At 30.1% G+C, this 11,974-nt stretch overlaps 1 protein-coding gene across 1 annotated transcript; it reads left to right on the top strand.

The window, feature by feature from the left end:
- Positions 1 to 3,862: 3,862 nt before the first annotated feature.
- Positions 3,863 to 5,373, top strand: LOC107021131 (phosphoenolpyruvate carboxylase kinase 1-like). Its single transcript, XM_015221732.2, has 3 exons — positions 3,863 to 4,260; positions 4,494 to 4,932; positions 5,101 to 5,373. The coding sequence occupies exons 1-3, from the start codon at positions 3,916 to 3,918 to the stop codon at positions 5,151 to 5,153; spliced, it is 837 nt and encodes a 278-aa protein (XP_015077218.1). The 5' UTR covers positions 3,863 to 3,915; the 3' UTR covers positions 5,154 to 5,373.
- Positions 5,374 to 11,974: the final 6,601 nt, after the last annotated feature.

The following is an 11,974-nucleotide window of genomic DNA, read 5'->3' as shown; positions in this document are numbered from 1 at the left end:
ATTCTTTGTATTTGATGTAAATGTTCTTACTTGTAATGAATTCTATGTGATTTGTATATAAGATGTACAATTTATATTACAAACATTTAAAAGTACATACATACTATTGTATAAATATTATATAATTATATTTTGATTGACGGTATTACTAATAACATTTCCAAGTTGGTTGTGGTATGTTAGAGCTTAATGTAGTTTTTAATCCTTTGTAACCTATGAATAATAGTTTTTATATAAATGTAGAGATGAATATATAATTATATAGTTCAAAAATAGCTCTAATTGAATGTCTGGTGTATATTTCTTATTCAATAGCTAAGTCAGTGAGAAGAGCAAGTACAAATGGGTAACAAAGAGTGTTTGTTACTCAACAAATTGCTTGGAGATCGATGATAGTATGATGTGATACTATGATGTTTTTGAAGAGTTTTTGGGAGGTTAAAAATATTTATTTTAAGAAGAAAATACTTTTTTTGAAAATTTAAGTGTTTGGACAATCACTAAATATGTTTTCAAATAAAAGTAGAAATAATTTCTCTGTTTATATTTCTATCTTAAAAGAAACTAAAAATTTATTGTAATGACTCGAAAATTCATTTTTTGAAATTTTCACAAAATTATCATTTTATCCATCTTGGTAGTTGTTCCGAGTCACTTTTGATTGATCGGTGAAGTTGATTTGAAAAATTTTGAGCTAATAGTTATTTAGCTTGCGAGTATTTATTAAATAAATAATATTTAAATAATTAGTGTAGTAAGTGATTAATTAAGCAGATATATAAATTAATTAATACCCTATATAACTTGACCATATATATATAAAATAAAATTAAAGAGAAATAGAATTAACATATATTTTAGTCTTACCACAAAGCGTAATGCGGAAGACTTGCTACGAAGATTAATTTTCCTAGTTTTGGTTTTAAAAGATTTGTTACGTATTATTAAGCAGTAGGAAATTTCATATTGTTATTAAAAGGAATTGAAATTAGATAATTGTGTTTACAGAAATTTCCTATGGCTATGTTTGCTTGTGTTCCGTTGTTTATAGTATAAATGGGATCATTGCTTCTTGTGCTTATTAGAGTTGGTGGGTTATAAAGATTTGGAGGAGTTTTAATTTGGATAATAATAAAATAATAGTTTAAATGTTTTAAAGGTAAACAATTGCATTAAGTAATTATAATAATTGCTTTGGGTTCAATAGTTTTCGCCATTGGTTTCATAATCAGTGGCTTTAATTTCAAATTTCGATATTTGTTTATCGTATGATAAAGTTAGTTTTTGATACGGAGATATTTAGTTAAATATTCGATGTATTATATTTTACGTAAGCTATTGGGGTTATAGTGTTTGGAGAAATTATGACTTAATTCTAAGTTTGAAATTTGAAGAAATTGAAAGAGTTGACATATTAATTAACATCAAGATTAGGAACTTAAATATATATCTCAATGATTTTCTTTGAGTCTAGATTAGACACATAGTAATGTGGGTGTTGTTAGTCTTGAAATTTTATTGTGATTATCTATTTGACTAGATTATATTGATTTGGGAGCCAACCGAAAGATGAAGGCTCAAATTCTGAAGTAATTGCTCGATTGATTGAGGCAAGTGAATTTCTAAACTCTTGTTAAGTGTGGCGGTATATGTGTTAGGGAGTAATGAGAACTAGTGATGGGTTGACTTGTTCATGTTGAGTAAGTTTAATGATGAAAAAGGGTGATAAAAAGGAATGTGATAAATTATTGGTGCGTGATGTTTGAGAATGATTTGAAGGCTTATTACTTATTTGTTGATGTTGTATCACGGTTGTATTGTTGTGAATTGTGCTTGTTATAAAAATGATCATATCATCATTATTTGTGTGAACATGTCATTTGCATTTGTTTTGAAACATGGTGATGATAAGTATTATGTGATAAGAGGATGTATCATTTCGAGGGACGTATCGCGCGCCGCGATGAACACTATATTTCGAGGGACGTATTGTACGCCGCGATGGTTACTATTATCGAGGATCGTATCACACACCGCGATGGATGCATGGACAGATATGTCCCCCATGGGTCTCGGACTGAGTGACAACAGGTGTGTATCATTAGGTCAGACATGCATCACTATACTTGACATTGCATCTCATTGCATTGCACTTCTTTATTATTGGTGAACTTGATCTTGTGTGTTACTGATCTTGTGAGTGCCTTTTTGTGGAACTTGTGATTGATGAATATTGAGCATGTTGTTGAAGAGATGCAATTGTTAGAGTGTTGTTATTGAGGATATGAAGTTGTTAGAGTGTTGTTGTTGATTATATAAAATTGTTAGAGTGTGGTTGTTAATCTATGTGCTTTGAAAACTGTGAACTGTTAAATTGGGCTGATTTTATGCAGGTTGTAGTTGTGGAGGTTCGGTTGGGGTGGTAGGAGTACCCGTATTCCATTCCCTTAGCTTGTGTTTAGAGGTTTACATGTTGAATACCGTGTGATTTGGTACTCACCTCTTGCTTCTATAACTTTTGTAGGTTACGAGCCTGAATTTTTGTGGTACTTGTCATTCTCTTCTTTTACGAGGTTTCTTGGAGATTTGTGAGGTAGTTGTTTGTCGTCTCAGCGGACTTTCTTTCTCCTTAGTTATGATCTTGTTCTATTCTAAAAACAAGTTAATTTGAGACTAGTGTTATCTTTTGAATCAATTGTAATACTACAGAGGCTTGTACATGTTATAACCAGATTAGGGGGATATTTTTGAGCTTATTATAAAATTTCTGCCTTTTAGTGTAATGATATTGAGTTTTAGGCTGACTTTTAAAGTGTCATCGCGTCCATTTTGGACTGTGACATTTATATTTCTTAAATAAAGAAAATCATGTTTTTCAAGATCAAAATATTTTTATCACTCTTGCGTACATATTTACCAATATATATTTTATATTTATTTACTTTCGTAGTGAAACTTTTTGTATGCAGTGACTTAACTTGTGGAATGATTTTCAAATTTATTTGGTTTGATATTTTTAATTATATTTTAAATCATTATGTTATGTTTATGTGTTGTTTTATCTATTTATGATATTGATTTGAAAATTTGAATATGTACACTTTAGTTTAATAAAAAAAAAGTTTGATTAAAATTTTATAATCGATATTTATATTAATTTCTCTCTATAAATATTCTTATATTAAAAGTTCATTTGTACTTTATCATTTTTCGTAATTGGACTCTCAAAAAGGCTTTTTAGAAAAGATTAATCAAATACAAATGGCTTATTAAAAATATTTTTTAAATGAATTAGTTAAATCCAAATTATTTTATTTCAAAAGCACTTTTATAAAAAACTATTTTAAATAAACACTTCTAAAACAAGCAATTTTTGACAATAATACTAAAGTGACTCTTAATATTATAATCTTTCTCGAAAGGTAACAAGGTTATTCTAGTTGATTAGAGTTATGCATTAGTAATATAAAAATTAATTATGAATGAATTTATGTATTATTTTATCATCGATAACTTTATGTATTACTTTATACAAATATTAGTTAAGCCAAAAATAGTTATTTTTTATACTATTAATTATTTCACGTTCCACATAAACTAATATATGCAGTCATTCATAATTTATACATATATTAGTTAAATGAATTTCTAAATTATCAATCAAATATAATATTAATTTTTTATATAAATAACTTAATTTTATCGTTCTATCAAAACGTCGTCTAACTTATAAATAAATAACACAAACCTTATCCCGCTACCAAACGACTAGTAAAAAGCTCCAGATGGCGGTATATCATTGGCAAATCCCCTCTACCGAATATTCTTACATAAAATTCCTACTCTATAAGACCAACCCTTGTGAACGAAAAAAATAGGAGTCAGAAAAGTAGAGAAAAAAACAAAACATACGGAATGAGTGAGTCACTGAAGCGAAATTATTGTGTGGGTGAAGAGTTAGGAAGGGGACGATTCGGCACCGTTTTCAAGTGTTACTCGTCGGCGACCGGTGAGCCATTCGCCGTCAAGTCTATCGACAAGCGCCTAATCGCCGATGACGCCATAGATCGACAATGTCTTTACAACGAAGCGAAAATTATGCACTTACTTTCGCCAAATCCTTATGTTGTTCGTGTTTTCGATATCTACGAGGACGATACTCACCTTGATATGGTTTTAGAGCTCTGCAACTCCGGCGATTTGTTCCAACGCCTCAGTAGTCAACCGATTTTCTCAGAGTCCAACGCTGTTGATGTCATGGTACTCTTCCAGATCACCAAAATCTCACTCGTTGCTGATCAAAATGGGGAAATTTTACTTTTGCTTCGTAAAATGGCTTGAATCAGGAACGATCTACGAAGCAGCACGTTGTTGAATTTTCGAAAATTGGAGGAGAAAGTAAATTGTAAAGCTAAGCGAAGTAGAATTCATAATCGGCTTTTATTTTAGTTTTTCGTCATTTCTGATAAATTTTATGCTTAATGTTTTTATAGGTACCTCTAATGAAAGCAATAGCGCACTGTCACCGTCTCGGTGTAGCCCACAGGGACATCAAACCGGATAACATTTTATTCACCGACTCGAACGAACTGAAATTGGCTGATTTTGGATCGGCGGAGTGTTTCCATGAGGGCCAGCTGATGAGCGGCGTGGTTGGAACGCCGTATTATGTGGCGCCAGAGGTTTTAGCTGGGAGAAACTACAGTGAGAAGATCGATATTTGGAGTGCTGGTGTTATTTTGTATATAATGCTTGCCGGAGTTCCACCTTTCTTTGGTGACTCGGCTTCAGAGATCTTCGAGTCTGTGCTCAGAGCTAACCTTAGGTTTCCGCCTAGGATCTTCCATTCAGTATCGCCGGCGGCGAAGGATTTGCTTCGGAGAATGCTCTCTAAAGACGTTTCTAGAAGATTCTCTGCTGAACAAGTTCTCAGTATGATTTTTTCTCTCAACTTTTGACCAATTTTTCTTCTAAAAAAAAACATAATAATCATGAATTAGTATTAACTAATATTCTCTTTACCCATTAGTTACTTCTTCTTTTTGGGAGTAATTAATTAGTGCGAGTACTAAATTGTGTTAATGTGGTGTTGATAAACAGGGCATCCATGGATGACTAGCAACGGAGAAATCAGAACAGTTACACCATTTTAGCTTCGAGCAATCAGTTCTTCTTGGATGTAGATGTAAATATAGTAAGTGTTATATATAATATGTACAGGCACCAATATACTCTGATCTAAATTGATTTGCTTTAACACAAATCAATTTGGAGTCGAGAGGTAACGGTAGATGCATTAAATCCCCCATTGTTTTGCGAGGTTTTAATGCAATCTTGTTTGATAATGAATAAATCCATCTTTTCTTATCTAAATTTGGCAGTAGTTACTTAGTGAACATCATAATGAACCAACTAACTACTCATATCATTAAATTTGGTGGTGTTTCGTATTGAGTACTAACTATTTTTCTTAATAAATACTCATAGTATAAGTTTATTTAAAAAATAATTTTAAAGAAAAAAAAACAGATAAGGGGTTCCTCAACAGGTAAGTAGTACTTTATTGTGTTTAAGATTTGATATGGGGTTGGGTGGGAACAAGGGTATGGTATGCTAAATATCGAATATCATAGTATGAGTTTTATGATATTTGGTATGCATTTCTTAAAAGTTTGGTTTTCCGTATTTATAAGAAAAATACAAAAATATCGAATATTATACCAAAATATAGTTACAATATATATAATACTAGCAAATATACAAAATAGTAGTAACTAATTTAGACGTTGAAATTTTGATTATTATATCTTGATTTAAATTTTCTTTTTGGGTGATCGATTAACAAGAAAGATGTAAGTACTTTATCAAACGTTTTTACATGTATAAGGTTTTAGTATGATATAATTGAGATGTTTCTTGAAAAATTAAAGTCATCATTCTTTATTATATATACTAGTATATGTAAATCGACTAAAATATTGAATTGTACTGAATTAATTTAATATTATAATAGTAAGAGTCCATAAATTAAAATTATTGAATCAATCTTTTTAGGACAACTTTCACATATAGCAAACATAAAAATTATATTTGTATGCTATAACAAAATTTACATAATTACACTCCAGAGCAAACATATAAATGTATAATTCGCTATACATATACAATTGAAGAGAATTATATAAAACGAAGTGTATAAAACGAGAAAGAGAAAGAGACTTGGGCAGAGAATTGTATAAAAACGAAGTGTATAACGAATTGTATAATCATATGTGTATAGAACGATTATATACAATTTGAATTTGTATAAAATTAGAAAGAGAGAAAGGCAAATGAGAATTGGGCAGGGAATATACAATTGAATCAGATTATATAAAACGAGAGAGAAATTATATACGATTTGAATTTGTATAAAACGAGAAAGAGAGAAAGGCAAAAGAAACAGGGCAGGGGAGTATTTTTATTGTATAATTATAAGTGTAGAGGACGAAAATATATGTATTTACATGTGTATATACAATTTTCTCTCGCTTTATACAAACAGAAACACAATTTATACACTTCGCTTCTATTTGTATAAGCGAGAGAGGCGAGGCCGCGAGGATGGCGAGCGAGATTAGGGAGAGTGGTAGCGAGATCTGGGAGAGGGGAAAGAGGGAAAAAATATGTATTTACTACAATTTCCTCTGCTTCATACAAATAGAAACATATTTTATACACTTGTGTTTGTATAAAAGTGAGAGGAAGCGAGCGAGAGAGGAGAGTGGCGAGCGAGAGTTTGATGGAGAGAGGTGACTGACAAACAAATTTGCTAGGGGACACAATTAATCAAAAGGGTGATTATAGCAATTAATTTGATTTATTAATTTGTCATTAAATACAATTTTCCCATCTTTTTAGTACTATATCGTATCGTGCCCATCCCTAGGGTCAAGTAAAGTTTATTGAGCCTACTCTTTTGGTTATATGTGTCCTGCACTTATGCCACGTTATTGGACTTAATTTGATGAAAGCATAGGATCCATTGGGGATGGGCCAAGATCATTCTGTCCACAAACCTTAGGCCCATGTGTTTTCTTGGTTGTTCGAGTACATTTTTGGGATTAATTATCAAAGTATATTCATTTCATTTGAATGTATATGTATCCAATCTGACAACCTATGTAATCAAAAAAAACTTTTGTATACGTTGATTAAGGTATATTTTATATTCAACTTTTGGTGGTATGCTTATTTTGTTATTAAACTTAAACTAGATGATTTGAGAACTCTGACTAAAAATTAGTCAATATGAGTGTACTATTACTTGTTGCTAAGTGTATCTCCTATTCTAGATTTCAGAATTTAAGGTGTCTTCATAATAAAAACCTCCTTTTTAATTTATTTAAAAATAATTTTGAACTTTTTTTGTTCAAGTAAATATCATTGTTTTGTTGAGAGACCTTATTGATGATATTTATGATGAATTGAAATTGATGGAATCATTCTCAAGAATAGTGCTACTTACAATAATCTGGTTGAAGCCATTTCGACACAACAACAAATTGATCTTTAACTCTAATGGAGATATGAAGCGAGATGGACATGAGATTGTTTATGAAATTAACACGACACATGTATCGTAATATATATAAATATATATACATACCATTTATAAGCTAAAACTCATTAATTTTTAGCAAAAACATGAGCTCTTAATTAGATACATGTGTATTATTTATCAACATATTTTGATCACCATCTCTCGTCCTTTCCGATCAAAATCCTTCACTCTGACGAAAACTTAATCAAATCGTACCTTGAAATATAATAATCAAGAAAATAGAATTATGATCACTACTGCTAATATTTATATTTTATCAATCTAGACTTTTTTTAAGGAGTGATGTATTTCCATGCATCTCAACTAAATTATGATAAGAAAATTCTCAAGTAGTGGGGAATGCTTGGTAATTATCTGAAAACATAGGTAAAGTTAGTATAGATATGTATGGCCATTTAGACAGTTTACCCAATAAATAACAACAATAAATTAAAAAGAAACTATTTATTTCATAGAATAAAAAAAAAACAAAAAACAAAAAGGATGTTCTTAAACTATATAAAATAAAATAAAAATACTCCGATTTAATAGTTTTGTTTTAAAAACCCCATGCCATCAATAATTTCATAAAAAAGATGTCCCTATTATAGAAAGGAAAATTATGCGGCTAAGCAAACTTTTACTATTTAATTACTCATCATAGCTATAATTTGGTATAATTACCACTCGCGACTAACATTTTTCATTAATTACGTGGGATAACTTCGATTTTGTATAATTAGTCACGTTTGCGCTAGGATATACAAATGCATATGTATAATATACAATTATTTAACCTATATACATATACAATTCACCTTTCTCCCACTCGCTGTCCTCTCTCCTCCCTCTCCCAGTCTTGCTTGCCATATATACAAATGCATATGTATAATATACAACTATATACATATACAATTCACCTCTCTCCCGCTCTCTCGCTCGCCTCTCTCCTCCCTCTCTCGATCTCGCACGCCTATCTCCTCCCTCTCCCAGTCTTGCTCGCCTATCTCCTCCCTCTCCCAGTCTTGCTCGCCAATCTCCTCCCTCTCCTAGTCTGGCTCGCCTCTCTCCTTCCTCTCCCAATCTCTCTTGCCATATATACAAATATATATGTATAATATACAATTATCTAACCAATACACATTTACAAATTCACCTTTCTCCCACTCTTTTCCCCTTCTCTAGCCTCTCTCCTCTCTCCTCTCTCTCCCAGTCTGCTCACCTCTCTCCTCCATATAACATGTAGCTACAAATTGTAATTATCAAACTATAGCTATAGAGAGTAATTAGGCTATTTTTAAGTGGCTATATGTGAAAGTTTCTCTTATGAAATACTACAATGTGTCCATTAAGATAGTGACAAAATTATGCAAACATCTACAATTATTGTTGGGCCTGGATCTGTCTTGACAAAGCAGCCCAACAATATATATTTAGTGGCTATATTTGTCATTCGAGTTGATAAATAACGACTTATATAAGAAGAAAATTTGATATATGCAAATATTTTTGAAGAATTTGATTCGTTTCATCCCCTTTCTTTCATCATTGAATTAAATTAAAAAATTCTACTATTTGTTTGTGGTGAAGTGTGAACAGTGCAACTGAAATTCAAGTTGCAAAATTCTCTAATTATAGTTTCTTTTATGACTGCTTCTCTTTCAAAAAAAAGGAAAAAAAACTCAAATATAGCACTGAACTTTTATAAAAGGCTCATTTATGTTATCAGTTAAAAGTTTAGCTCATTTATGTCATTACCATTGAAGAAGACTCATTCATGTCATTATTTTTTATTAGTGGTTTTGCAAAATCATTTTTGACACGTGGCCAATTATAATTCGTCAACGTCATCAATTCTTTTAATAAAAAAATTCATAATTCTGAACAAATTGAATTAATCTTATTTGATTTCTGTTATTAAATAAATTGATGACATGGCCGAATTATAATTGGCCACGTTATCAATTTTTTAAATAATTAAAAATTAAAATTCTGAATAAAAATTGAATTATTTTTTTTGGATTTTTTTATTAAAAAAATTGATCACGTGGCCGAATTATAATTGGTCACGTGTTTAAAATGGTTTTGCAAAATCACCGTTAAAAAATAATGGCATGAATGAGCTTTTTCTTTAACGGTAATGGCATAAATAAGCCAAACTTTTAACTGAAGACATAAATGAGCCTTTTCTGAAAGTTTAATTGCATATTTGAGACTTTTTTTAAAAAAAAAAAAAGGAGAAAAGTAGTACTAGTAGCAGTATTTAATTTGATAAGTCATTAGCAATGATTAATGATTGATGACACTAATTAAATTTAAGAAAATTAAATCTGATCTTAGTGGAATATGACTTGGACAAAGGAAAAAGAGAGAGACGTATTATGTCAAAGATTATACAGCAATTAATATTTAAGCTTACTTAACTATGCTAAAGTAGTTTTATGGACTTAAAATTCAAAGCTAATGAAGGCACGTTACCGATCTTAGTATATAGGAAGGTTTGTATAATCTTTAATTTCAATATTATTTATTTCTTATGAACAATTATTTTGAACTCGTCCACTAATTCCAATTAATTTTGAATTATCGTATGGATAAAGAGTTAATATTTTCACATTATAAAAGCTAAAATTATCTAAATTACTTGTTTACTTATGTCACTTGGAATAGTAAATTAATCTCTCGCCGATACTTATAATTCACGCTATAATAATTTGGATAGTTAATTACGAGGTGTAGATAATAAAAGAAAATTCAAGTGGGAACTGTAAATTGATTAATTAGTTAGATTAATTCTCTTAATAATAACTGGATTTGGTTTGGAGTCTGGTTATTCATATTTCTTGCCTAGGGTAGTTACATGATTTCTTGTATTGTTTACCGGCTATTATATCGTTGGGATTTATCCAATGTGCACAAAGTGTTCATCCGAAGGGCAAAAGTCATGACAAAATTATAGCGACGATAAATTATGCTCCGAAATCGAAATAAAATAAGAAAATAACTAGTGTGTAATTACTACATTTAGGTTCTCTCATATATTTGATCTTTTCTAGGGGCATCTAATGGCACAAAATGCGTACTTAAATTTTCTATGTGATGTTTCTTAATTGATTATATTATATAATTATTTTTATTAATATTGAAAATTTGAGGTCACGCATCCTATTGATCGTGTATGAACACAAAATACTTCATGCATCAAATATTATGTTTTATCTTGCTATGAGAGTTTGAACGCAAAATACTTCATATGCACGTGTTTTGAAAATATACATGACCAATTTTTTCTCAAACAGACCTAGGTTAAATGCAATTGTTTGCTTTGTTTTCACTCAATTTGACTTTGACTTTATTGTCTTCTATTGACATATTTTCCATTTGCAATAGCTTGTACGTAGTCTTATTTTAAAAGTTTTTATTTACATGAAGATACTAAGGTGAAAATAAATGAGACAAGGAAAATTGAGTTCATTTTATACATAGAAGACTTCTTTAGGTGTATTATTTTTATTTTATATTTGGTATTTAATATTATTATTAGAGTCTGATTAAATTTAAATTCGTATATTGCAATACTCATTTTTGGGAGAAGCGCTCCCAAGAAGATCTTTTCTCGAATCTGGAATTTTTAATTGAGAATAAAAAATCACAATACATCCCACTAGCAGTGGCATGGCCAGAAATTTCACGAAGGGTCCAGCAATTGTATACGAGTATATTTGTTCATTTAAATGAATGAGTGCACTAGAAAGTTTAAAAATTAAACTACGTAATATGCATGAAAATCTATGGAAAAATTACATAATATACATGAAAAAAATTTAAAAACAAGGAAAAATTGAAAAAAAGAGAGGCTTAAAGCTACTGCTAACTGCTAACGAGATTTGAACTCACATACGCTTAAATGCTTAACTCTTTCAAGGCACCTTAAACCACTAGGTTACATTACCTTGTTGTGTTTAGAGTGTCCAAAATATATTATTTAATCACTTTATATATTTTTTACTTGTATATACGATATAATTTATCGACAAAGAGTGTCCATTTATGTAATCCTTCAACTACTTCGTATATCAATTTTTTCAAATTTTGAATTTCCTTTTTGAAAATTTTAACCCCGTCACACCACGTTCCAAAAGTAGTGACTTTATTAGGTGTCATTGAAATATATACATGCCTTGACGATATATTACTTGTAATTTTTAACTTTATTTTAAACATAAACTCTCTAGGCATTTCTTCAATTTAATTTCTAGATTCTGCAATAACGTACAGAATATACGTAGACATATATGCTCTCATTAAAAGATTAATTAATTATTAATCAAAAAGATTGTTTCCACCAGAACCATTAAATAAGTTCAGAAAGGGATTATATTCATTTCTTTA

This window comes from Solanum pennellii, chromosome 6, assembly GCF_001406875.1.
Source record: "Solanum pennellii chromosome 6, SPENNV200".
Classification (NCBI taxonomy): domain Eukaryota; kingdom Viridiplantae; phylum Streptophyta; class Magnoliopsida; order Solanales; family Solanaceae; genus Solanum; species Solanum pennellii.
This window is presented reverse-complemented; position numbering and strand designations above follow the sequence as displayed.